This window comes from Rhinolophus sinicus, linkage group LG13 (assembly GCF_036562045.2).
Source record: "Rhinolophus sinicus isolate RSC01 linkage group LG13, ASM3656204v1, whole genome shotgun sequence".
Classification (NCBI taxonomy): Eukaryota; Metazoa; Chordata; class Mammalia; order Chiroptera; family Rhinolophidae; genus Rhinolophus; species Rhinolophus sinicus.
The window spans coordinates 17,108,960-17,135,576 of NC_133762.1; the positions used below are offsets into that span (position 1 = coordinate 17,108,960).

Consider the following 26,617-nt stretch of genomic DNA (forward strand, 5'->3'; position numbering starts at 1 on the left):
CAGGAGCCACCCTGCACAGGCCCAGCTGTAGATGTGCTTTTCTGGGTCTGGAGAGAGACCCCGCATGTACGCAGCGGCAGGAGAGATCAGGGACCTGCCTCTGGCCCTTAGCAGTTCGGCCTGCGCTGTGGGCCAATCCCGATTGCACAGTCATCCACGGGAAGCCATCACAGATCTCTGCACACACACTCACATGCATACACGGCTCACACATGCACACGTGTGGTTCCCACGTGTGCACACATATAGCACTCTTGCCCAGGTGTGGACTCGCCAACCCTCCCGGCTGGCTCCCCTCACCACCTGCTTACTGGTGGGCTGCACCTGGGACCTGCTCTCCTGCCCACAGCCTGTTCCTGGGGTCTCCCAGGGTCTCCCCGACTCAGCCAGGGGCTCGCCAGCTGCCTGCCTGAGTCCCTCCCCACAGCCAAGCCACCTCCATGTCAGTGGACGATGGCTGAGGTCCCACACCACGTGGCTCCCTGAGCTCTTATCTTCAGGTGGTCACGGCAGCTCCCTGCTCAGAACCCTGGTGGCTCCCAGTCCCTCTTAGGGCAGAACCAGATCCCTCCCCACAGTGCCCGCCCAAGGTTGGCACTGAGCCCTCTCCTGGCGCTGTGCTCGGCCTTCTCTGTCCCCGCCATCTACCTTCCCACAGTTTCCAGGTCGTGCCCAGCCGGGTCCAGCCTTAGGCTTCTCATGTGCTGTGCCCCTGCTGCAACCTTCTGTCGTCCTCACTCCCTGCTTTGTCCCTGCCTTCTCTCACTGTCACCTGGGAAGCCTTAGCTGACTGCTGCATCTAAAGAAGTCCCTGCCCCCAAATCTTCCTGGTGTTTAGAAAACTACGACTTGGTGTTGAAGGCAGAGCAGGTGACACCTGGGGCCCACAGCTGTCGAGGTTTCCAGGTGAGCAAGTATAGATGGCCTGGCCAAGGGGAGGCTGCTGGGTGGAGGTTGGGGTGTGAGCCGAGGATGCTCAGATGCTGATGCACAGGCTGGTCCACACGGTCACATCGGAGTCTGAGCGTGACTCAAAATGCAGCTGAGGCCAAGGACCCCTGGCCTGAGCTCTGCGGGGTCCGGAGCTGGGGGAAGGAGGGGTGAGCCTCAAGGTAACAGGGAGACCGTTGTGGGTTCCTTGAGGCTACAGAAGGACGGAGGCTTCTCTCTGAGACGGGGTGAGGAGTCTCGACCCCACGTGACAGGGGTGCACGCTGGCCCCAGCACACGCCCTCCCCCAGTAACGAGAGGCCACCTTGCTTGAGGAGCACAGCACTCGGGTTTATGTGAACATGGAAACAGCAGAGGCAGGGCTCCCAGGCCTGTCCCCTCTGCTACCTCCCGCTCCTCCCCACACTGTCTCCAGGCTCCTCCGTCCACAGCTCAGTGTCTGGGGACTCCAGTGCGAAGTGCAGGTCACTCGGGGCAGCACGGAGAATGTCCTGGCCGGACAAGGCGGGCAGGTCTGGGGGAGGCGGCTGCCGGCTGACACCGGTCAGCCCGCCCAGCGCCATGCATCCAGCCCCAGTGTCTGGTGAGTCCAGCGGGGCAGAGGCGTGCGCCCTCAGCTTGAACAGACTCCCCAGCGCCACTCCCACTGCCCCTGCCTGGCTTCTGCTCGGCCGTGCTCCAGTGTGGGCTGCCCCACCGCCTGCATGCTAACCCCAGACCAGGACCCCCCTGGGCTCCCATTAGGGGGCTTTCCATACCCACCCAAGTCTGGCTGGGCCCCCACACACCCCGCTGCTCACACCTGCACAGTTGGTCCTCGGTCCTCGCTGCACCCCCCACCCCGGCTGCCCCTCCCACAGGTGGGGCTCACCTGCTCCTCCAGGGGGTCCCGGAGGCTGGTTCCCCTGTGGCCCAGGGCTGCCCACCTGACTGAGGGCGCCAGGCTCACCTGAGAGGGAGGGGGGTGCGCTAGGACGAGGGTGCAGGAGGCAACACGGCCTTTCTCGGCGCCCCTGTGCTGGCCAAGGGGACGTGGGTCCCTGAGCCCTCAGTAGGCACCTATGGTCGGCTCAGTGGCTGAGGTTTAGTGGGAGGGAGGCAGGGCCCAGTGGGGGAGGCATTGGGAGGACAACACCTGCCAGCCTTGTCTGGACAGGTGGTGCAAAGAGGGGTGCTGATCCCAAAGGCACAATCTGGGGGACTGATGGGCGGGGCGGGCAGGGGGTTCCCCTAGGCGGGGCCCTCCCCTGCACCCAGGAATGCATAGCAGGGAGCAAGGCAGGAGTTGCTCCCCTCCCTCACACATGGTGCAGGGCTGTCCCCCACCCCCAGCCCTTTCACCCCACTAGCTCCTTCCCATCTCCCCTAATTATCTCAGCATCTGAGCAGCTGGGTCAGATGGACATGACGACAAGGTCACTGGACCGAGCCTCCTGTGTGTCCCAGGCAAGGAGAGAGGGGAGGAGCATGAGGGGAAGATGGGAGGGTGGGGAGGTGCCCTCAGCTCAAGCTTCAGGGAGATGGGGGAAGGGCCGTTTTGAGGTCGCACCGGAAGCCAGCGGCTTCCAGCTCTACAGTGATAAACCTCTGAGGCGCTGTGTTCCCACAGCCAGGTGGCCTGGTGGGGGGGCTGCTGTGGTCCACAGAGGGGAGACATTGTCACTCCAGACCCTCCCCAAGGAAGCCAGTACCTCTGTCTTCAGGGCGGGGGCCACCATGTCCCCCTTCTCCAGGAAGCTGGATCTCACTGCTCACACCAGGGGGCCTGGGGGCCTCCAAGATGGGCCTGGGGGGCCTGGTGCTCTCGTGGAGAAAGGAGTCGAACTTCAGCATGTGTGCTGAGAGGGGTGGGTGGACAGAGGGAGGAAATCAGCAGGGAGGGTGGGTGGGAAGGCCCCTTACCTCCCCCAGCTCTGTGGCACATGGTCATGAGAGGCTGAGTGCGGGGACAGCACGGGGGCCTCACGAGGAGGCTGGGCCACTCACTCTGGATGGCAGACTCACAGGCCTGGCTCACGAGCTGGTAGATGGTGGCCAGGGACTGTGGCTCGCCCTGCGAGGGAAGACGGGCCACGTGGCCTTGTGCGGTGACCGCCCGGCCCAGGGGCACGGGGGCTGGCACCACCCTCATACCCTGCAGGAAGCGCCCAGCCCTCCAACCCTGTGCACTCACCTTCTCTCCTCGTTCCCCCTTGGGCCCTGGCAGCCCCTGAGGGGGAGGAAAAGGAAAAATCAGGTCAGCAGAGAAAAGTAAACCCAAAGCAGGGAGAAGCCGGGGCCCTGCGCATGCCCACCAGCCACCCCGCCTGCTCCCCTCACTGTCCTGACTGCCTGGCAGCCTGGGGGTCCCGTCCATCTGGCAGGAGGGCAGCCAGGTATGCAGGACCCCAGAGAATGGACAGAATTCATCATCCCTGAAAGGTTGGCCACAGGAGTCGCCAGTGGGCAAAAGACCTGCCTCTTGGATGGGGAAGAACCCCGAGGAAATTAGACCCCAGCCCACAGCCAGGCGCCCTGGCCTGAGCCAGCCAGGCCGGTACAGAGCAAGCTCAGCCCCTGCCCCTCCTGCCTCCACCTCCCCAGCTCCTGGGAACCCGCTGGACCCCTCACCCCCCATTAGCTGCCCCCAGCCATCTGTCTAGGGCCTGGCAGGGGCAGCTGCAGCTCTGGCTGCTTCAGGCAAACCCCACACCCCTGCTCTGTGTGCACAGGCCTCATCTTACAGACGTGCTGGCTGCAGGAAATCCCTGAGCATCCAGGGCGAGTTTGCACACGTCTGTCGCCCCACACTGTCGGTCAGGCTGGGGAAGGGACTTACCGTGGGCCCCACAGCCCCTGGGGGTCCTTGCTCCCCGCTGGTCCCCCGGGCCCCTGCCATGCCCTGGAAGCCCTGCCAAGATGCAGAGGTCAGGGCTTGATGCAGCCCCCAACGAGTCTGGCCCCTCCTTCCTCCAGCCCTGACCCCATCCTGGACCACTGTCCTACACCCAGACCAGACCCTTCCGTTTGCCCCCAGCCTCCGTAGGCCTGTTCCTCCCACCTCGTAGATCGGCCAGGACCTACTGTGCTCATCTAGCAGCCTGGACAGACCCCGCCCACCCCTGCCTGATGGCACAACCCTGCACTAATGCCCCCTGGCTGTGTTCTGGGCCCTCCAGAGGGTGGGCTCCTATGGAAGGGGCAGCTGGGCTCCCTGGCACCCAGCAGAGGACCACGCAGGGAGATCCCAGCAGGGTCTGGGCTGCCTGCCCGGATCCCCACTCAGCATGGGCCCCCAGGAGGAAGGTGCTTCGTAGAGAAGGAGGGTGCACCAGCCTCCCAGGCAGAGGGAGAAGGGCCTGGGTCACGCTCATTCACAGTCAGGCCCAGATGCCCTCCTGCCGTGTGGAGTCGGGGTGCAGGCGTGACTGGGGCTGCACTAATGCTGCATTTCCACGCCACCCTGCCCAGTGGGGGTGAGCAAGCTGCTCACCAGGGTGGCCTTCCCCTCCCTCGGGGACAAAGGACACTCACATGCCCACAGGGACCGGGAAGGCGCCAGCCAGGAGACTGAGGACTCCCGCTCATGGGGTGACCGCTCTCAGTTCAGCCCCAAGGAAGCTCAGGGCGTGTGGGCGGGGTGGGTGGGGTGAGGGATCATGGGGGAGGTGGTGCCTACCCTGGGGCCAGGGGGTCCGGGCAGGCCAGCAGTGCCCTCCAGGCCTCTCATTCCCTGAGGGCAAAGGAAGGTGGGTTGGGGCTAGGGCTCACACCCCACACACCCCTCCCATGCCTGTGCGTGCTGCCCGCCAAGCTGAGGGCCTGCCCCCTGCCCCCCACCATGTGCGGGCTGATGCTTCCCTCCCCCCAGCCAGGCCACCAGTGGGGGTAGGATGAGGTGGGGGCAGCGGAGGAAACCCCACCCCACAGCATCCATCGCGAGACCCTCCCCGGTGGGCTTCTCTCCCACCTTTGGTCCCTGGAGGCCAACCTTCCCAGGGGCGCCCTGGTGGCCGGGGTGGCCCTGGAAGAGAACAGAGGCACTAGCCAGGCTGGGGCCACGTATGACCTAGCAGAGCAGGTGGTGTCCCTGAGACCCTCCTGGGCACACCGAGTGTGGTCTGACCCCCTCCTTACCTGTAGGCCTGGGAGTCCATGGTCCCCCTTCTCTCCTTTGACGCCTGGAGGCCCCTGGAGGGGAAATAGAGACTGGGCAGCGGGGAGGACAGAGAGGGGCCGAGGGCAAGAGGGACAGCAAGGAGGAGGGGAGGGGAGGCAGCACCTACCACGGGTCCCTGGACGGCTCGGCCCTGGGTCCCTGGTGAGCCCTGCTGACCTCCGGGCCCCTCAGGTCCTGTCTGTCCAGGTGGCCCAGGCTCTCCCTGGAGCACAGGCAAGGGAAGGGCTGAGAAGGCACCCGGCCCCTCCTGCAGCCCCTCCCCTGATCCTGTCTTCCAGGCCCTTCTGCCTGTGATATCCAGACCAGGCCCTCAGAGGGGTTTTTACCGCCACTGCCCACCCTGGGTGGGGGTCCCGCTGCGGGGCCGAGGCCGCTTCTCCAGGTCACAGAGCTGGTGAGCGAGAACACCCCAAACACCAGATCAGACCTCACTGGAACCTTCTACCAAACCTCTAAGGACAAATGACACCAACGCCATTTAAACAGATTGCAGGGAAAAAATGCTTTGAAATATTTTTTGTGAATCAAGCATATCAACGTGCCAAACTCCATGAAGAAAACTATAAAATTCTCGCTTGTAAATGTGAAAATCCAAAAGCCCGGGAGGAGTCCGTCCGCTCCCCCTGCTGTCCTTGGACAAAGTTCTGCGTGTTCACACTCAGGGCGCGAGATACAGAAACAAGCATCGAAGTCAGAAAGAGGCCGAGCAGGTTTCTGATGTACATTTAAACCAGGAAAGTCCAAGAAAACCGCCTGAGAATAAAAAAACTATTGCAAACAGGATAACTGAGTAAGAAAGGGGGCACAAACATAATACAGAGGTCCGAGGGCTCGGGGAGGTAATGGCGGAGCGGACACCAGCTGCGCGCGCAGTCTGCCTGGTGTAGGTCTAAGTGTTGGAACGAGAGTCTGACAGCTCGGGTGTGACAGGGACAGGGAAGAGCCGTTCGATAAAAGTGCAGGCAACATGGCAGTGACCCTGAGAGCAGGAAGTAGACCCCTCGCTCATACCTTAAAACAAATTTAGGTGAATCGACACTGAAATGTTTAAAGGTACTGGATTTACTAGAAGCAACTTGGGGAGGATGTATGCCCTCAGGCCGAGGAAGACCTTTCAGAAAATGACAGGAAGGCAGAGGCTACAGGAGACAGACCCATATAGCTGACGAAACAAAGGCCATAAACAAGGTCAAAAGACAACAAAATGGTAAGTCTCTTTGGCTCAGATCACAGAAAAGCGGCTCATTTCCATAAAATACAGAGCGCTCCCAAGAATCAGGAAGAAAGATAAGCTGGTGGAGAAGGGCCAAAGGACACATGTCCCACCAGAAAATCCCAGCAAATTCCAAAGGCTGCAGTTGCTGCTTGGAGGGACGCAAATGACAGCGCATCTTTATCTGTCACATTGCCAAGACCAGTGACCACTCTAGATGCTCGGGGTGGGTGGTGGGGACCTGGCCTCTCATGGGGAGGGCACCTCGTTCCCAGTTGGGGAGCCTCCCCCCCCAGGATTAGGCTGCTTGGTGCCCACTCCTGTGTTCCTGTGAATGTGCCAGGGGCTCTCCCCTGGGAGGTAGGATCCAGGACCCCCCATGACTCACCCTGGGCCCAGGAAAGCCCTGCTGTCCGGGGGCTCCATTCCTCCCGGGGAGGCCCTGTGTGTACAAGCAAGGCTGAGTCCCCCACGGCCCACCTGAGGTGGGGTGCACATGGCCCCAGCCTTGCCCTGGACGCCAGGCCCTGCCTTGGGGTGGAGAAGGGGAAGGGGCTTCTGGGTGAGGGCCCCTGGTCCACCCTTCCACCCTACAGCTGCTGGTCGCTGGTCACGATGCAGACTGGGGTTCAGGTGGCCTCAGTCAGGTGAGGTCTGTGCACGGCCGAGCAGTGCTCACAAACCCCTTCCCACTACAGCCCTGGAGCCTCGCTTGTGGGCAGAGGGGCTAGGCCTGCCCCTTGGTGCTGCAGACCTGCTGGGCCTGGGCCCCCACCCCCACCAGGAAAGATGGGCCATACTAATTCTCAGCAGAGAGGGTCGGCTCTGGAGAGGGAGTGGGTGTGGGGAGCTTGCCAGGAGAAGTGGATGTGGCAATGAGGGGACTAGTGAAGTGTGTGTGCAGCAGGCCTGGGGACAGCTGCTGGGACCCAGCTCCCATGTAGGGACATGGGAGGGGCCACTCTCGTCTGCCAGTGGCAGCGAGATGTTGCCAGGAGAACCTGGTCACCCGCGGAAGGGATGCTGGACTCACCGGAGGTCCCTGGGGCCCAGGGGGCCCAGGGGTCTGCCAGGAACACGGGCAGGCAGAAGGCAAGGCAGGGCAGGTCTCTCCTTCCTTCTGGAAGAAGGGAGACCCTGCTCATCAAGTGGACCTTCACCCTGGCTCCTGTCTGACCCTAGAGCTCAGTGTAGCCATAGACATCTTGGTCCAGAGAACCCCCAAACTCAGACCTGGGAGGCTGGGGGTGATAGATGGGGACCTGATCTTGGGGGCCGACCCTCAGGCTGTCCAGCACAAGCCCCAGGGCAGGACACCCCCTCTCACTACCAAGCACGCCCTCAGCATGGCCAAGCCCAGCGTGGGTACACGGGGCTGTCACAGACCAGGGGCCCCCGAGTTTGAGGCTTCAGCCACCCTGCAGCTGGGGACTTCCTGGCCACTCCACCCTGCCTTGCCCCCAGGGCCTGTAGGACAGTGCCTCCTCCAGGAAGCCTGCCTGATTTCTCCCAGCACTGTGACAGCCTGGCTGGCCTGTCTACCCTCAGATTTTATGGCCCTTGGTGGGCACTCAGCACCTACCGACCCAGGGAGCTCGCAGCACCTGTCCTCCTCTGCCCAGGTGTCACTGCACATGATCTGTAGCATCTGGAGCTGGAACTACAGAGCACGGGGGGTGGGGGGGTGGGGCAAGGTCAGTGGGATTCAGCTTGGGAGGGGGAAGGCGGGCAGTCCACTGGCCCCCGACTGGCCAGGCAGCACAAAACCGAGGCTCACCGTGGCTGAGCTGCTCCGGGGCCCCCGGGCCTTGGCCAGCCTCCCCAGTGTGACGAAGCCAGTGGAGGGTGGGCTGCTGGTCTCCCCGATGGGCCTCTCAGCCACCTTCCGGCAGTCCACATAGAGCTGGACCTTGGAGTGGCCCACGGCCACATGCACCTGCGAGACACCATGGAGGTTCCCCCGCAGCTCCGGCCAGGTGGGGGGGAAGTGCCCATCACCTGCTGCCTGATCCCACCCCTAAGCCCCGTGGGAACCCTTCCGTGGACCTCAGTTTCCCTCTGTACATCGGCCACATGACACTGACGCGAGCCTGTCCCAGGATTTGCGAGACCAGAGAGCAGAGCTGAGATGCTCTCAATTGAAATTAAGATGGGGCATCTGAAGCAGAGGGGACCATAGGGGCAGAGATAACTGTCAGGAAAGTTCTGGAGTTCTGGGGGGACCCCTGGTGCCGAGCAGCCTGCTGTGGGGAGGCAGGTACGCAAGTCCTGCAGAGCCCAAGGGGGTCTGTTCCAGAAGTTGGAGCAGATCTTAGGCAGGGGGAGATAGGCAGATCTAAGAGCAGGGCAGGATCTTAGGCAGGGGGAGACGTGTGTGTCAGTCCTTCCGGAACTTTCCAGGACCTTGTGGAAGCTCCCAAAGAATATCTTCCTCACTTCGGGCAGGTCGAAGGTCACTTCCTGTAAGGCCGCCCTGGGGTCGTGGCTGAAGTAGGTCAGGGACTTTCTGCTGGCTACAGGGGCGAGTGAGGCAACTGTGAGACCCTGCCACGCCCAGCCAGGGTGTGCAGAGCCGTGGGGGTCGCGCCTCAGCCAGGCCTGGAGGGGGACTTGCTCAGGACCCACAGCCTGCGAGGCTTCGAGGGGCAAGCTGGGCCCTGCACCCGACCTCCCTCCAACTGACCATCCAGCAGGACGCCCAGCATGGGCCGGAAGTCCTCAGCTGTCATCTGCCACAGCGCAAAGGCCTCGCGGGGTGTGTCGGGGAGCAGGCGCGTCAGGAACACCACCGTGTGCTCCGGGGGGAGGGCGGCTGGGTGGATGTCACTGTGGGGCAGAGGTGGGGCGGCCACAGGCCTGGAGGTCATGGCCATTCCCCAGAGCCCAGACCCACGGGACTGCCGAGTAGGGGCCAATGGGGCTGAGTTGGGGCTCCCCTGCCTCAGTTTCCCCATGAGTAACACGCGGTGTAAGGGACAGAACTGCGTCCCAGGGCTGTGAGGGGCTCAGTGAGAGCTCCGAGGGTGTGGCACCGAGCCCTCTGCCTCCGAGGCGAGGCCGGGGCCAGAGACCACCCCACCACAGCCAGTGTCCACGCCCGTGTGCCAGCCCATCCCCTGCCCCACCTGGTCCTGCGCGTCAGCTGAGCGTCCTTGAACAGGGTGAAGGTTCTGGTCGGGCCAAATGCCGAGGGCTCCATGGCCACGCCACGGATGGAGGCGTACTCTTCCTGCACTAGGCCAAAGGCGGCCATCAAGTCAAAGCCTGGACGAGACAGACAGGGACAAGAGGTGAGGGAGGGTCGGGCAGGTGGCAAAGAGAGAGAAAACCAGGTGTCAGGGTGAGCGGCAGAGAGCAGGAGGAGCAGAGAGCAGACGCCCAAGGCCAAGGGCTTAGGATAGAGATGGGGACGCACAGGGACTGGACACACAGAGATGGGGAGAGGGTGAAAATAAAGAGGCACAGGGCCAATTGCGGCACTCGGGTGGGTGGCAGTTGGGAGCTCAGAGTCTACCTGGCACCCCGAGACCCCTCCGGCCACACTGCACCCCCAGGTGGCCCTTTCCCTCTGTCCTGACCTGGCATCGCCCCACCCCCTCCGCTGCCCACAGCCCTCAGCCTCCTGTGACTCTGAGTCTGACCCTCTGCCCAGCAGAGTCATGGGTGCCCAGTGGCTGGTCCCACCACCTGCCCAGCCTTGGTCGACTCAACACCTGCGACTTCTCCAACGTTAATGGCACAAAGTAAGCATGAAATCTCACTTCACTGGGTGCTCAGCACCCAGGGCGGGCGCAGGCAGGAGTGAGCAGCCTGGCCCGTCCCCACTGCCCAGCCACGGGTGGGCTCTGCACTCTTTGTGGTCTGAGACCCCGGGAGACTCAGCCATCAGGGTGGACGACCCTCCCTGCAACCCCACAGCTGGCACCCACATGTCAGCCCTCTCTGGGGAGGGTCTCAGACTCACAAAGCACTAAAGACACTGAGTGACCCCAGGCAGGCCCTCTTCCCGCCCAGCGCTCGGTCAGCAGAGGTTCACGGAGTCTGGACAGGGCCCCTGCTTTGCCTCTGCCCACCACACCCTGACCGTGACCTTGGACAAGTGAATTTGGACAAGCCTCAGTAAGTTGGACTGTGAATCAGCACTAAAGGCACCAGTCAACCTGGAGGGACCCTCCTGTGAAGGTGTGAGCCCTGCCTGTCTAAACACCCTCTGATGTCCCAGTGACCAGTCCCAGGCCACCCCACCCTTCCCCACGAGGACCCGAGAGGAGGAGGAACTGGGTGGGGGCAGGGGGGCTGGGAGGGAGAGCAGCTGCCACACAGGCCAGGACCCACCTGCGAGGGAGCCGTCTGGGTGGAGGGCCGGGCAGGCTGCTGAGAGACGACAGGGAGGGGGCGGTCAGTGGACAGGGCCTCAGCCTCCTCCTGGGCAGCTATCTGCCCTGTGGTCCTAGAGTGGCTTGGAGCTGCACTGCCGTACGCGCCCCCTCGCAGGACCTCCGGCCTATGGTCCCCACGCCTCAGGGATGAGGAAGGGACAGGATGGTGTCCTGCCATCTCAGAGCTCTCACTCCCAACCCCCAGAAAATAGCAACCAGCCGAGGTGCTCCCACTGTGTACTGAACCCCGAGAGGGTACCAGCCACCGACGTGCCCCAAATGGCAGGGCCAGGGAGAGGCTGCATGGTGGGCATGCCGATGGGCCTGGCTGTGCTGGCTTGCTCCCCCGCCAGGCGCACAGCAGGCGTTCGGAAGTGTTTGTGGGTGAGCAAAGGCAGACCCTGGGACCCACAGGGCCCTCCAATGGGAAGGGGGCTGTGCCTTCACAGCTGTTCATGCGTAGTGAGGTCCCCACCCCGAGGCATCCAAGCCAGAACTAGATAATCCCATGGAGGGGACACAGGAAAGCAGAGGTGGGCAGGCTGGCCTCAGAGGGCTTTGTGCTCCCATGTGCCACTGTCCACGAAACCAGCACAGACAAGCAGAGACAGCAGGTCCCTTCCAGCCGGGGTCCAGCCTGGGGGGACGGGACCCAGGGACGACTGCTGCCACAGCCACGGGCCTGGGGCCTCTCTTAAGTCATCTCCTGTGTGTGCCCCCTGCCTGTCCGCCCTGTCCAGGGGCTGCTCTGACAGGCTAGACAAGTGCCCTGACCTCCCAGACGCAGACAGAGGAGAAGGATGGCCGTTCCCCAGGTCTGGGCTTCTGCGGGCCTGGCCACACCAGCCTGTTAGATGGTTCCACCTCCACATGGAAGCTCCACTGCCCTTCTGCTCAGCTCTGCAGCGCTGGGCCGTACGGGGAGTGGCAGGGTGCACGTCCAGCTGGCAGGACCCAGCAGAGTGGTCCTACAGGTGTGGGCGCCTGGGGGCCTGGCAGGGTCCGGGCTGTCATGCCTGCTCACCTGTCCGGCCCGTGGCAGACACTGCCGTGCTCTCCCCTGCTCCATAGACTGCTGAGACCAGGACCCTGTATTTGGTGGCTGCCATCAGGTCGGGGAGTGTCACGTGGCTCGTGGGTCCTGGAACGGTGACCTGGAGGGCCATGTCACCTGAGCCACCCCTCCTGAGAGCCTCTGATCTCTTAGGCAACTCAGCTCCTTTTTGTCTGTGTGTGCCACCACAGAAGAGCTGGCACCCTCAACAAGCAGGTGGGCCATGACCCCCACTGCCACCAGGACCCAGGGGCCCACAAGGGGCGATGGCTCCCAGCTCCGCCAAGACCCACCGATTTCTCGGGTCCTGAGCCCGAGGCCAGTGCGTAGGTGAGCCGGTAATGGAGGACACGGCCATTCGGGGGTGTCCAGCTGACCCGCAGGCTGCTGGGTGACTCGGAGGCCAGGGCTAAGTTAGAGGGCGGGCTCCTGCTGACTGAACACAGGGGGAGGGGCTCAGCAAGGGCGGGGCCAGAAGACAGGCAGACCCCCACTGAGCTCTGTACCCACCCTGCCATGCCCCCCACCATCCTCACCTCCCCCACTACTCCTGCCCACCCCCCGCATGACGCCCGCTGTCCTGCAGCCTCAGCACAGACCAGGTCAGCTCCAAGACCACCTTGAGCACTGTTACACCAGGTGACTTGGACCCTCAGCCACCCAGGGACACCTGCCTGGAGGGCTCAGGGAGACCCCAAGAACCCAGTCGTCAGGCCAGAGGGTCAGGGACTCGTGCAACCGCCTGTCAGTGATTCTGGGAGTTCAGGGTCCCGAGCTCATGGAGGTGGGGGAGCCGGGGCTGCTCCTGCCCATGCAGCTGAGGGTCACGTACGGGGGGTGTAGCGGAGGGACACGGGGTCGCTGCGGGCCCCGTCCCTGTAGTAGGCAAGGATGGTGATCTCGTACTCCGAATGCCTCCCCACGGGCAGGACGGCCGTGCCCAGGTTCCCCGGGATGGAGATCTGCGGACAGGGGGGGCCAAGTGTCCACAGGCCGGGGTCGGCTCCCAGGCCACAGGTGGCAGGTGCTCCGTGATGCAGCACTGCGGGGGGAGCCCAGGGAGCTGGGCGTGGGAGGGGGTCTTCTCTCCCCACCCCACACCTCATGGGCCTTCCCATCTCCCAGCGGTGTCCACTTGATCTGGTAGACGAGCACACCAGAGGCCGCTGCAGCCGCCCATTCCAGCCGGACCTCGTCCCCAGGGAGCTCTGTCACCGACAGCTGGCTCGGGCTGGGGACTTTCCCTGGAAGACGGAAGAGGGACACTGAGGCCGGGGTGGCAGGGCCTGGATCAGTGATGACTGCCCCAGGGAAGCCCTTCAGGTGATCCATTGGAAACCCCCTCAGGTGCTCCTTAAGGAGGTTTTGCTGGCACAGGTCACACTTGGGGGCCAGGCAGGCCCCAGTCCTCACATGGCTGCCATGGCCACATGTCCCCTTTTCCCAGTGCGGGCCTGGTTCCTGAAGGTGGTCCAGCCCCACCTCTGCTCAACAGCCGGGGCCGCTGTGTCCTGCCCTCAAGGGCCCTGCACCTCACCACCTCACCTGTCCATGTACCTGTCGCCACCTGGCTCAGGGCTGCACACAGCAGAAACCTAAGCATACGTGTTGATTTGAACCGTCCACGAGGGCAGAGGGATACAGCCCGGCCTGACCACTGCCCACTCACGTGTGGTCAGGCGCCCAGTCATCGTGGAAGAGCTGCCCCCGGGGTACAGGCAGGTGACACGGACGGTGTACGTGGTGGAGGAGGACAGGGGGCCCAGAGTGGCTGAGGTGGCGTTCCCAGGAGCTTCCGTCTGCAAAGCGGGTGGGGACACAGGCAGGGCCTGGAGCCGACCCCCCAAGTCGGAGAGGGGGCAGCTCTTGCCCAGATAGAGGTCCAGGCCCAGGACCTCACCCAGAATGGGGGCAGGTGTGGGACCTCACACTGGGGCGGGGCCTCCTGGGGCCCTGCCCACCCGTGTCAAACAGCCCAATCAGCTGCATTTCTGCCTCTCAGCCTCCACAGGGCTGACCTTCCTGGTAATTTTAGGGCTCCACTTCCTATCTGTCTCCTCCCACTCCCATCAGACGGGCCCCCCAAGAGTTGCGGTGTCAGTGCTGCTGGGCTTCCCCTGCACCAGGCTGTGAGTGGGGGTGAGGGCGCCAGTCACCCTGTGGACACTTCAGCCCCCCTGCAGGCTGGGTCCCCCCGCCGTGGCCCCACAGAACATGGCCTGTTCTCACCTGCCCCAAGTGGCCGCCCTCGCTGGACACATAGCTGACCCTGAACAGGCGCACAGGCCTTGGGGTGCCCTCCCAGGACACACGGGCCGAGTCATGGCTCACATCCGAGAAGGCCAGGTGTCTGGGGGGGGCCGGGGGTGCTGCGGAGCCGACCAAGACCTCATGGACCCGGTGCCACCCCTCCCGCAGTGTGTGGGGGAAGGATGGGCGGTGGCCAGGGCTGAGGGGGCTGCCAGATGGGGTTTGGGGTCTCCCACCCCACGGAAGGCTTGGGGAACCGGGCTGCCACCTCTGCCCATGGGTGGGCAGCAGCCTGTTGGGGGGGCACTCACGGGTCCTGGCACGGACGCCCCGGGCCTCACTGGCCTCTGCTCCCCTCAGACTCTGCACCCAGAGGTTGTAGTCCCGGGCGGGTTCCAGGCCGTCCAGTACGACCTCTGGCAGCCTCACCCGCACCTGTGAGGACAGGCACTCACCTGGCTCCTGCCCGCCACCCTCCCCGCCCCGCCTGCCGGCTCCCTCCTCCACCTGTCTGCCACGCACCTCTCTGTCCTCCTCCTCCCCCTTGGGGGCGGCAGGTGCACACCGCACCAGGTACTGGGTGGCTCCCGCCGAAGGCTGCCAGGTGAGGCGGACAGTTCTGGGTGTCACTGCGGCCAGGGTGAGTGCCTGGGGTGGAGGCAGGGGTGCTGGAAGAGGGGGGACAGCACAGTAGAGATCATACCACGGACCAGGAGACAGAGGATCTCCTGTGGGGACGCAGGCAGGAGAACAGCTCCTGGGGCCGTGCCCCATGCACAAGTCTAAGTCTCTGCCCCAAAGTCGCCCTGGGCCAAGTGTCTGACTCACAGCCAAGTGTCTGGGGAAACACAGCCACCCTGTGGGTTTCTGTTCAAGGGTGTGAGGGTCATGGCCTCCATGGGCAAAGGGCCCATGGAAAGCCAAACATGACAGGCCACATACTTGTTGTCCCATCTATATAAAAGTTCCGGAAATTGCAAACCCCTGGAGACAGAAGCAGATTAGGGGGTGCCAGAGGCTGGAGAGGGGGAGGATTGGCGTGATAGCTAAGGGTGCAGGGTCTCTGTTCAGGGTGACAAAATTGCTCTAAAGTTGAGTGTGGTGATGGGTACAAATCTCTGTGACTGTACAACAAACCACAGAACTGTACCCTTTAAATGGTGACTTTCAGGACATGTCATAATGAAGCTGTCATGAGGGGCTCAAGGCCCCTGGGGCTGCAGCCCAGGGCAGCAGGCTGGGCTGGGGCTGCTCCACAAATGTGTGAGCAGCAAGTCAGTAATGGGTCCTAGTTGTGGTTGTGGTAATGACACAAATGATGTCATTTTTGTTCAGAAGAGGACACTGAGGGTCAGAGAGGTCCAGTGAGTCAGCCTCGGTTACACAGCAAGTTGGGGAGGGTGCCCACACCCCAGGATAAGACCCATAACTGCCCGCTGCACGGCCCTTCCTGGTGCCAGGCTCCAGAGGAGTCTGCAGGTGGCAGCAGTCGCCACCCTGAGCCCCGCCCACCTCGCCCCCACCCACCTGTTGTCACCAGGCCCCGCAGGCCCTCTGCCGCCCCTGCCTCGTACACGGGGAACACGGACACCAGGTACTCTGTGCTGGAGGTCAGGTTGTGCAGCTCCGTGGACGAGCTGGGTCCCTCCACCACCACCTGGAATGGCAGCCTGGTGGAGTGGGCAGTGGGGTACAGGGCAGGAAAACACGCCCAACTCGGGGAGGCTGGGGTCAGTCCCTGTGCAGCTCGTCCCTGGCTCCGGGAGCAGAGCAGCTCCTAGCCACCAAGCAGCCATCGCGGGCAAGCACATCCCTACATGCTCCATCCTGCTCACTCGGCCTCCTGGGTGCGCCCGCGGGCCTGCGGTCTCTGGCACGGCCGCCCCCTCTGCTCATCCCCCACGCTGACTTCATCACCCAGGGCCTCATGCCAGCCGTGACTTTGCAGGGAGCAGGCAGAGGGTCATCTCTCACCTCCCTGGGGACACCACCCCTAGAAGGCCGCCAAACGACCAGGTACTTGAGGGGTGGCTGCGGGGCTGGAGTCCAGGACAGGTGGACGCTGGAGGAGGTCACCTGGCTCAGGACCAGGCTGGTGGGAGTGGAGAGGGGGTCCAGGGCCGGAGCGGCTGAGGCTGGTTTAGCTGAGAGAGGAAAGGTGCATGGTCCACGGCCCCAGCAGGCAGCTGGCATTAGCAGCTCCGCCTGCCTCCCCTGGCGGCTGCTTCCAGGAAGGACAGGTGTTCCCCGGGTGGGGGCTGCAGACCCCCTAGGAGCCATGGGAATAGGGGAGTGAGGGGGTTCGGGGAGCTCCTTAAGGGAGCCAGTCCCTGTTCCTCTGCCCAGAGTGTCCAGATGGGGCTGGCGGGGCTGTGAGCATGGTCACCACCTGCCCGCTCACCTGGGCCCCCACGCAGCCTCCTGCCCTGGACCTTCTGACAGATGAGGCGGCTGAGTAGGCCGGCCAGCGTGCTGAGCTGGGGGAAGTCCTGCACGTTGTGGACTGTGATGTCCAGCGGCTGGGATGCCAGGAGCCTCAGCTCGGCTTCATCGGCGTTCTTCACGCCTGCCCGCGGGGCATGGGGGTGAGAGGTGCCCCTTGTTCTGTTGTTCCACCGTACAGCCGGGCCACTGGGACCCTGCCCGTCACCTGGTGGGTTGGGGCCTTCCCAAGCCACATACAAGACCCCACAGGTCCCTAGAAGGGGTCACCTGGCAAGGCCCTGTGAGACACGGCAGCTGGGACTGGTGTAAAGGTGGGGCCAGACCCCCCACGACCCCTCCCAGGCTGTGCCATGCCCTGGGGGGCTGGGAACGGCGATGTCTACAGACGATGCAGCAAACGGGCCTATTCCCCAGCGAGGGACTCTGGGGCCACTTGCCGAGCCCCCATGGGTGCTCAGGTCCTCACTTGTGCACTGTCACCAGGTCCCGGAGCAGAGTCTGGTCTCCCGCATCACAGACTCGGGGCTGAGAGGCTCAGAGACGCCTCGAGACCTCCAGCCCAGGATGACGGTGGGGCACACACTCCCACCTGTGCCAGGAGCCCACCCGGTGGGGGTCCGGGCTGCTCACCCACAGCAAAGACGTCGACGTTCAGGTCCTTGAAGACGCGGCCAGCAGTGTGGACATCGTCCTGAGACTTGCCATCTGTCACTAGAATCACCACCTTGGCTGCCTCTGGACGGGGACCTGCTGTGGGCTTCAGGTTCTCTTGCAGCACGTGGGTCAGGGCCAGGCCTTGGGTGCATTGAGAATAAAGGGCAGGTGGCCCCAAACGCCCCTCCTCGCACCTTCCCGGTGCCCTGCTCACCCGCCACCACTGGCCCAGCCCGTTGGCCCACGTGCTCTGCCAGCTGTTGTCAGTCCTGGCCTGTCCAGGCTGGGGGCATTCGCAGGGCGGGCACTCCTCCTCCCCTCCCCTGAAAAGCACCCCACACCCTGCTGCTTGAGCAGCTGGTGCCTCCGGGAGAGCAGGGAGACCCAGAATGGGAGAACAGGAAGGAGACTGTGCCCTGTGCCGGAGGGGCTGCTTCCAGTAAGGCCATGCCTGTACCTCCTGGCTGCCCCTTCCAGAAGCTCTGTCTTCAGAGCTACTCCCTTTCAGTGACTGCCCCACACAAATCACATTCTCGCCAAGGACAAATAAGGGTGATCTGCTGTTTGCAAAGGTGAGAATGGGGCTCGGCCCCACCCAGCACTCCACTTGGCCTAGTTTACACACACGTCTGCAGATCTGGGAGGGGCTTAAAGGGAGGCTGATGTGCAGGATGGAGCGAGGGGCTTCGTTCAGGACCAGTACCTGAGCAGACAGCCAAGGGTGGGGACACGGGGTGGGGGGGCAGACCTGTGAACGTGTTTCCCCCTTTGTAGTGAAGATTCTGCACAGCGCCCAGCACCTCCTCCTTGGTGCCGAAGGCGTTCAGGTCCCACTCAGTCTGAGGGTCTCCACTGTACTGAGTCAGGCCTGGGAAGGGGGGCCAAGCATGGCTGCTGGAGAGCCAAGTGGGAGGCCGACACACACAGCCTCTCCGCCTGGGGTCACCGCGGAGGGCAGTGTGTGCAAAGCCCCGCTGTCCACACAGGAGTCTCCAGAACACCCTCCCAGGAGCCAGCTATCCCATCAGTCCAGGTGGGGACACCCACCCCGCCTCGCCTGGTGCAGCTCTCCTTCTGATTGCTCCCCTACTTCTCCCAGAGCGGGGGCTGGTAAGTTGTGAGGCCCGCCAGGGCTGGGGTGCAGGGCAGGACTGGCACCCACCTACTTGGACTTTGTCTGGTCCGATTTCAAAGGGCTCGATGACACTGGCCAGGAAGTCTTTGATCTGCTGGAAGTGACTGTGGCCGATGCTCCAGGACCCGTCCACCAGGAAGATCATGTCCGCAGGTGTGGGGGGCATGCAGCGGAACTGGGGGACGGCTGGGTGGGAGAGGAAGGAGGGGAGGTGTGGGCGAGGCCCCCAGGATCTCTTTCCGGGGGGTTGGTGGGGGGCGAGGGGCCACAGGGCTCTGGCCTCAAGTGAGGAAGGAAGCTGAATCGTGGAGGGCAGGGACTCCTGAGGCGTTCAGGTCTCACCAGTCAGAAAACCCCATGTGGACTTTGGTCCATCGGCTCAGCCCCTCCAAGCCCCCTAAAGAGAGCTAATGAGACACCCAGGTGCTCGGGCGCCTCTGCCCTCCAGTGACCTTGGCAGGGCTGTTCATGACATCGTTGTCTATGTGGGGGCTGCTATGGGGGCCTCGCCATCTTCCCGGCCGCCCAGCCAACACCCAGGCCCAGCAGGCAGAGGTTGCCCACGGTTGAGTCCACTGAGATGGGTGTGGTCAGCACCGCGGACAGCTCCACCAGCCTGCTCTGGGACGGCGGCTTGTCCTGAGGACCCAGGAGCTCTTGGGAGACAAAACCTCGCCTCCCCCACCTCCGACCTGGGGTCTGAGGCTCCCTGAGTTTTGCACAGACAGCGCTTCAGAGCCAGGGTGAGCCCAGAGCCAGGGTCAGACCCCACATTGAGGCTCCTGGGAGGGCAGTGCATTGGGACACCGTCTAATCGGGGAGGCACAGCCCTGCCCTCAAGGCCCTGCTTTGTTGGGAGACCATCCTGGCAGACCCCATGTCCACTGGGAGACAGCGGGGGGCCTGGACCCCAGTACCCCATATGAGAGGGGCTGTGCTTGTCTGAGGAGGCAGATACCTCCTTCCATTCCAAGTCTGATGGGAGAGACAGAGTCAGGGCCATCCCATTTCTGATGGGGGCACAGCCCTGCCTGCAGAACACGCCCAGCTGTCTGCCCTGTGCCGGGTCACACAGCAGTCTGCAGAGCCTGGAGCCCTGGCCGTTTTACCCGGCTTCTCCTTCCCACGGAGGCCCTGGCGTGGCTCTGCCTCTCCAGATCTGGGCTGGGCTGAGCAGGGGCCTTCCCGCCAGGGCCTCTGGGGGGAGGCTGCTCCTCGCTGGGCACACCTGGGGAAGGTCACAGCTGTGTCACCTCTTACCTGCCACACTCAGGCAGGGGGACACCTGAGAGGGGTCGGATGGTGGGACCAGGCACTGGGGCCTCAAGTACACCCTCGTGGATGACCTGCCCCCAGTGCGCTTGAGAGAACCCAGGAGAGTGGGCAGCAAGCTTCAGTTAAAGCTAGAGAGTATGAGGTCAGATATGAGGAAGAACTTTCTGCTCATGGAGAGAAGATGTGGGAAGCTAAAAATTACTCACTCCCCCCAGCAACTTACTTTCATCCCACTTTGACTCACCCAAACTGGGCGGGTCTTGGCTTGGGGCCACGGTGACTGGGGGATCAGGGTCTGGGCTCCCCACGTGGGAGGGTGTGGGCCCCAGAGCTGCCCCCAGTGGCCTCCGGCTGCTCCTGCTCATGGAGTTACTCTTCAAATCCTCAACTGTAGATAGACGCAAGGGGCTGTCAGGACCCCACTGCCCAGGGCGGGAGCAGAGGCTTGGTGGCCCTGGGGGGCCTGAATGCACAACCCCCCTGCAAAGGCACACCCTGGGCTCCCCCAGTCCCTGGGAGACTGGCAGGGCTGGCAGGAGCTCTAAGCAAGCCTCGTGGGCAGCTGCATGAGGGAGCAGAGTTCCGGCGCAGGGCTCCCAGCCCAGAGGTGCCAGCAGGGCTCAGCGCCAGCCTCCGCACACACTCACCCCCCAGAGGCTGGAATTCCATGTGGAAAACGGGGACTTACTCACAAACTCCCTCCGAGCCAGCAGGACGTTCCCTGAGCCAGTGAGCTGGAAGATCTGCAGGGTGTACCCTTTGGAGGGGCTCAGGCCTCCGACCGTGGCCTTGGGGCTCTTGGTCGTCAGCATCACCTCCTGCTCCGAGTCCCCTGGGTGGGGTTAGGGAGAGCTGTCGAGGCCACCAAGTGGGTGGCTGTCTGTGTGTGTGCATGTGTGTGCGTGTGTGTCAGGGGCTGGAAATCCCCCAGGCTCCTCAGCTTTCCCTCCCCTTGCTCCCCAGTAGGACCTGATGGGAGGCCCTGTACTCCTGGCACATCAAGTGAGAGTGTACCTCTGCGTCCTTTACCAATGCCTCCCAGGGGTACTTCTCCCAGTGAGAACCCAGCTCAACAGCCTGGGGGCGCCTGAGGGTACGTGAGCGAGGACGATGGGAAGCACCGGGCCCCGACTGCCCTGGGCACCAGGGGCTGGACGCTGTGACGCCAGCCAGCCTCTAAACGCCTCTTGCTCTGTGACTCCAGGAATCCCAGCTTGGGACGGCTTTCAAGTATTAAAAACAAATGATTCCAAGGGACGCTGCCCTGTTCTTAGAGGACACGTCCTTGGAACAGACCGGACAGATGGCGGTCAGATGTCAGGAAGGGCTTGGTGACCCTCCAGCCTCAACTGTAAGACAGGAGGAAGGACCTGGGCTCCCAGCCCTGGAGGGACAGCCGGCCGTGATCGCCTCACCCAGGGCCCAGCGGCTGCGGGTGGGACAGGCAGGCAGGGGTGAGGTCATGGGTGTCACGGGTGTGGTTATCAGCTGCCTTTCATTGAGCACCCAATACGCGCCCAGCAGCTATCTGGGTCCTTCACGTGCAACAAGCTGTGTAATTTTCACCCACCCGTTATGTCACTTTGCAGCGGGAACTGAGCCTACTCAGGGACTGTCTAATTACTCAGGTCCAGGTCTGTCCGAACCCTGAGCCGCCTGCGCAGATGTGTGATTGACAAGCACAGATGGTGGGATTCACACCCGCACGCACACTGCCCGGCCCGGGCGCCCACACCAGCCCCGCTGCCACGCACTGGACGCTGACGTCATGCAGCCGAGCCGCGGCACAAGAACAAAGCCCGAATCCCACGTGCCCCACGCACTCTTGCAGGCTCGTTATTTTTAAAAGGTCAAGCGTGAAACATCACAAGCGAGCTCATGGCTGTGTGGTCCCTGCGACCACTGCTGTACAGATGCCTGCCCACCGTCCACACCACAGACTCGATGGGCACCCCTCCTGCTGCGAGGGTTAGGAACCCGGACAGAACATTTTTTAAGACTCTGCCTGAAGGCTGAGAGCCAACAAGACAGCGAAGAATGGCAGGAAAAGAGAAAAGTACAACAAATGTAACAACAACAAAAAAATAGGAAGATGGTAGATTTAAACTCAAATATATCGGCAATTAAATGTAATGGAAATTAAATGGAAATGGAAACAAATGTTTCAATTAAAAGGCAAAGATTGTCACACACTGGACGAAAACAATACCAATTCTACGCCCCTTAGAAGATGCACCTCAAATGAAAGACTGGAGGAAGGCGGAGTGGATGGATGGGAAAGGGAAAATTCTTAGTGCAAACAGTACCCGGGCCGGCACCGTGGCATGGACAGTGGTGTGAGTGGGAACACTATGGGGAGATGGAAGGGGCCCTCTGCTACGGAAAGGCTCAGCGTGCCGGGAAGACTTAATCGTTCTGGAGCCTGCACGTCTAAAGCAAAGATTGGTAAGACAGCCAGAGAAAAACGCATCTACAGCCACAGTTGGGATTTAAATGCTTCTCAGGAACTGATAGGATACGTAGATCAAAAAAATCAACTCCACTTGTGGGTGCTTATCTGAAGGATACTCAATCACTGTGTCAGAGACACCTGCACCTGTGTCCACAGCAACGTGATTCACAACAGCCAAGACACGGAAGCAGCCTAGGCACCCATGGACAGACAAATGGATAAGGAAAATGTGGGGTGATGCAGTACCACTCCGCCAGAAAAAGCGAGGAAATCCTACCATCGGTGACCCTGTGGAAGGACCCGGAAGGAATCATGTTAAGTGAAATAGGTCAGACAGACAAATACTGTGTGAGCTCACTCACATGTGGAACCTAAAAAAGCAAACAAAAGAAAACTCCTGGAAAAAGAGGCGGGACTTGTGATTTCCAGAGGCGGAGGGTGGGGTGGGGGACGGGGAGTTGGAGGAAGGTGGTCCAAAGGCACAGCATCCAGTTATAGGACAAGTGAGTGAGGGACGTGCCGTGCCACATGGTGACGGCAGCTGCCACAGCTGTAGGATACATAGGAAAGTTGTTAAGAGAGTTTGCAGCACAAGGAAAACTTGTTTTCTTCTGTTGTATCTTTAGAGATGATGGATGTCAGTCGAACCTGCTGTGATCATTCCACAATATATACAAAGTAAATCCTCATGCCCTACGTTATTTCTCAGTAAAACTGGGAAAGATATAAAAGACTTGAAAAATGAGGGAAATGAATTCAGCTTAATGGAAACAGAAAGCTATGCCCATGTCAAGCGGGTCATTCGTGGGAGTGGAGAGTGCTGGGGCCGGGGACAGGACTGGGGTCTCCTTTTCATCCCCGGAGGCGAGCTCAGGTTCACACCCCTGTCCCACATCCTGCAATTACACACTCCTGTCTGTGGGCTTTGCTTCCGGTTTTCACAACTCGCGTGTGATGGCGTCTGCAGCGCTCTGTGGCCGGCCTGGGCTAGGCCTTCAGGCCCTCTCGGCCTCCGTCTTGTAACTGCAGGGTTCACCCTGTGGCAGATGCCACCCCCAACCCGCTCAGCTGCTGGGAGGGCCCTAAGCCCTACGGGGATTCACTGCTTCACCAGAAGGTCCGGGGAGCCAGCCGTGGGAAATTCAAGCCCTTCTCCTGCTGTACCCACAGGGCAGGGCAGACGGCCTGGAGGGGACAGAGTCACACAGACATGAGGACGCTGAGGTGCAGGCACAGGTACAGCAGCCATGGAGCTGGGCACCGTCACTGCCCATCCTCACAGAGGCTCTTACCTGCCATGGGCTTCACCTGTACCAAGTAGCCAAGGCCGCTCCCGTCCGACTCCCTCCATTTCATTTGCAGCCGGTCCTCGGGCAGCACGGCCAGCCTCAGGCGGCCGCTTGCTGGGGAAACAGGTGGTCAGGACTGCCCCCCAGTAACCACCCTAGCTGGCTGTTGGGGGCCAGGGGGACTGACCCAGAGTCGTGTACGGAGGCCTTGGCCCCACCGGGGGGCTCAGAGGGGACCATGGCCCCCTGGGAGGACCTTGAGAAATGAGGCCCCACCCAGGGCTGGAGGGGACCATCCAAGGCGCCAGGGCCGCCTGGTAGCTCCCGGAGAGGGCCTGCTCCCCCCAGTCTGGCCTAGTGAGGGTCAGGCCAACATCCGGGACAGGCAGGACCCGCCCCGCCAGCCCGAGTCTGAGTCCCTCAGCTGCCAAGGTCACAGCTGGGTTCACACAGCCCCATGGGGTCTGTTCCCCTGGGGGGCAGTGGGGGCCTGCGCCCTAGGGCATGGTCTAGCCCTCCAGAGAAGCATCCGGAGCTCCATGGCGGAAGCAGCTATTTTTGGATAACGGGACAGAGATGGGCTTCTTCTGGACGCCCCACTGGGAGCTGGGGTGCACAGAAGAGGGCGGGGCTGGGGTGCCCGGGGCAAACACAGTGATGGCTTCAGAGAGGGAAGCAGCTGAGCCTGTGTCTGGTGGGCCGGCTGCTCCCCTGGGGCGTCAGGCTGAAAGGCAGGACTGTTTGGGGGGGGAGGGGCTCTGAAAGGCCACTTGTGAGCAGGGGTCCCAGCTCTGGCTCATGAAGAGCCCTCTGTCTGTCACTGTGCCTCTGACAGGCTGCCTTCTGGGGAACCCCTGTTGGAGGCCTAGGCAGGGCACTGTGAAGACAGCTGGGGGCTCCCCAGGAGCAGCCCCTCCCCAGGGCCAGTCTTGGGAAGGGCTGCCCTGACACACGGGCCAGGCAACCCCAGGATCAGCCCAGGGCCTGCAGGGACCCGGTGAGGGGCAGCCCAGCCTGTGAATTCTGAACTCAGCCTTTCCGGGGGTCACTTCGTGACTTGGTCCCACCTTGGGGTGGTCCTGTCAGAGTCACAGGGACCAAGGGACCCACCCAGGCAGCAGTCACCAACCTGGGTGTGAAACCAAACAGAAGACCTGCCACAAAATAAGAAAGCAGTTAGCAGGTTGGGGATACCCGCTGCTCTCACTGCCTGAAGCCCCCAAAGCAGAAGCATTCTTCAGACCCAACGTGAGACCTCAGCGGTAATCCAAGAGAACAGCGTCAGAACCATCATGCGATGTGGCCTCTTGCCCTCACGTCACCCAGTGGGAGCTGGCACATGCGAGGGACACACATGGCTGGGGGCAAAGCCATCTCCCTGCGTGACTAGAGCCTCGGAGTCCCCAGGACACAGAGACCATCTCCCAGCGTCGGTCTCACCCAGCTCTCTTTGGGACAAGCTCAGCCAGGACATGTCCCTTTTGGGGTGTTACAAATGACACCGCAATGAACGTCACCCCGAAAGGGAAATGCCAAAAATGCCCACCAGGCAGCAGTCGGACAGAAGCGTCCCCTCACTGGACAAATCACAACCACCAAAAGGCATGACAGGGAATGGACGCCACATGTGGGGGCTAGGGGCAGAAGCTGGTGTGAACTGTGACCCCTGCAGGTGCCTAAAACAACCTGGGGAGGTGCTGGAAGCCAAGCCCTGGTGCTGGGGCCTCACTTTTACTGCAGATTTGTGCTGAGTGAAAATTTTATGTGGAAAAGGCATCCGTGCAATAGTTAAAAACAAAACATTAACGACAGAGAATTAAGTGCACAGAGGGCTAATATCTGTTTTTAAAAAATCCAGAACACAGACGCATCCCTGACAAGGTGAAAGGTCGCAAGGCTAAAGGTCAAGCCGAGAGCTGGAGCGAGGCTTTGGGCAGGGGAGCACAGACGACCCCTGGGGCTGTCTGGTCCTAGCTATTCAGGGCGTGGGCATCCTACTGGGAGCTGCTGCCACTGGGGCTCAGAAGCAGGAGGCAGAAGCTCGTTCTCCAGTGGGGCCTCTGCCCTGGCCGCTCGGTCCAGGCGGCTGCTGTGGGGGCCAGGAGGGGGCGGACAGAGACATGATTCCCGGGAAGCCCTCACCCCACGTCCTTACCTTGTCCCTGGCCACGTCCCAGAATGACACCCAACCACAGCCAGAGGCAGATGCCCAGGTGGGGGCGCACGGGGGCACTCATGGTGCGTGCCCTGTGGAAGGGAGGCCGCTCAGCCAGCCCTGTCTGTCTGCCCCTCCTGACCACAAAGCCAGTGTCTCCATCCACACGCTCGTGGGCGGGGGCTGAGCCCATGTCGGACACCCACACGTGCAGGTGTGGAGACCCCGGGGCCTGTCCAGTGTGGGCCAGCGCCCGCAGGAGCTTCCGGGAGCAGACCCGTTGCCCTGCTGCCCCCCCCCCAACGCGTCTGGCCCTGTCACAGCCTCAGTCCCAATCCCGCCTTCAGGACAGTCTCCACAGGGCAGCACGGGTCCTGACCGCTGCTCGCCACTCACTCTCACTAGGACCAGACTGGGATGGACGCTGTCAGGGCTGAGGTGGGCGGGGTGGGACTGGGTCCCCAATTTGAGCAGAACCTCTCAGGGGTGGCCTCTCAGCAGTGGGGGGGAGGCCCACAGAGGTGGGCTTGGGGTCCTGGGGGAGCCCGCCGGGGGCAGCCCTCCCCAGGAAACTGTCCCCATTTGTGGGGCCCCTTCCAGCGGCACGGGATCATGGCTGTAGACAGGAGCCCTGGGCCCCCCCAGCTCAGCTCCTCCCACCATTTTTGAAAGCTCTAGGGCACCCTCAGATCACAGAGCTCGGCGGATCCCTGCTGGCCCTCCTCACCCACCCCTATGACCACAGGTGAGTCCCCAACCTGCTCCTGCTCCGAGGGTGGCGTCCCGTGCTCCCTGGGTGCTCAGGTCCGGTCTGGTCGTGCTGTGGCCACAGGGAAGCCCGGGCTCGTGAAGGCCCCTTCCCTCTGACGTCACTGCCCCAGCCCACCCCCTGGCCCACCCCTTGGCCTCCTCCCCTCCCCTGGCTGTCCTCACAGGATGTCCCTCTAAGAGTGAGGGGGGACACAGGCCCCAGTGTGAAGGACCCCATCTCACAGCAGGGTGGGGATCCCATGTCGGGGAGGGTACAGCACTGGCCAAACATCTCACTCCACAGGGTCTGCCCCAAAGGGGCTCATGGGGAAGGCAGAGCAGGGATATGGCCCTGGATGCCACAATGTGGGTAGTGGGCACTGGGGGCTGGCATGGGGGGCAGCCTGGACCAGCACCTAGACCCTGGGGCCACACCAGCCTGCACTCCCTCCCCAC

General features: G+C 62.5%; 1 protein-coding gene across 8 annotated transcripts; it reads right to left on the bottom strand.

The window, feature by feature from the left end:
• Positions 1 to 1,260: 1,260 nt before the first annotated feature.
• Positions 1,261 to 26,276, bottom strand: COL20A1 (collagen type XX alpha 1 chain). 8 transcript variants are annotated; one of them, XM_074317208.1, is made up of 37 exons: positions 26,170 to 26,276; positions 25,412 to 25,503; positions 23,260 to 23,370; positions 20,204 to 20,347; positions 19,760 to 19,903; positions 18,268 to 18,426; positions 17,854 to 17,973; positions 17,082 to 17,246; positions 16,408 to 16,572; positions 15,981 to 16,150; positions 15,534 to 15,663; positions 14,529 to 14,674; positions 14,318 to 14,441; positions 13,986 to 14,125; positions 13,426 to 13,555; positions 12,858 to 13,000; positions 12,589 to 12,718; positions 12,050 to 12,192; positions 11,727 to 11,856; positions 10,659 to 10,694; positions 9,449 to 9,587; positions 9,007 to 9,149; positions 8,727 to 8,836; positions 8,101 to 8,259; positions 7,906 to 7,983; positions 7,357 to 7,443; positions 6,712 to 6,765; positions 5,217 to 5,312; positions 5,068 to 5,121; positions 4,901 to 4,954; positions 4,610 to 4,663; positions 3,770 to 3,841; positions 3,125 to 3,160; positions 2,938 to 3,004; positions 2,643 to 2,789; positions 1,823 to 1,900; positions 1,261 to 1,442 (listed from the first exon to the last, which is right to left on the bottom strand). In XM_074317208.1, exons 2-37 carry the CDS (start codon positions 25,491 to 25,493, stop codon positions 1,417 to 1,419), a joined length of 3,966 nt encoding a protein of 1,321 aa, XP_074173309.1. In that variant the 5' UTR covers positions 25,494 to 25,503; positions 26,170 to 26,276; the 3' UTR covers positions 1,261 to 1,416. The 8 variants fall into 8 exon arrangements, with proteins under 8 accessions (XP_074173309.1, XP_074173307.1, XP_074173304.1 ...); XM_074317206.1 differs by having other exon boundaries at positions 10,659 to 10,697; XM_074317203.1 differs by having other exon boundaries at positions 13,986 to 14,441.
• Positions 26,277 to 26,617: the final 341 nt, after the last annotated feature.

Excerpts from the sequence above, each read along its gene's own strand:
- COL20A1 (XM_074317205.1), bottom strand. The coding sequence starts at position 25,604 with ATGGGCTCAGCCCCCGCCCACGAGCGTGTGGATGGAGACACTGGCTTT. Across the intron at positions 10,698-11,726 it reads GTCTGCCACGGGCCGGACAG|CAGCCTGCCCGGCCCTCCAC; the intron begins GTGAGCAGGCAT and ends GTCGTCTCTCAG. Across the intron at positions 7,984-8,100 it reads CCCGGAGCAGCTCAGCCACG|TTCCAGCTCCAGATGCTACA; the intron begins GTGAGCCTCGGT and ends CGTGCTCTGTAG.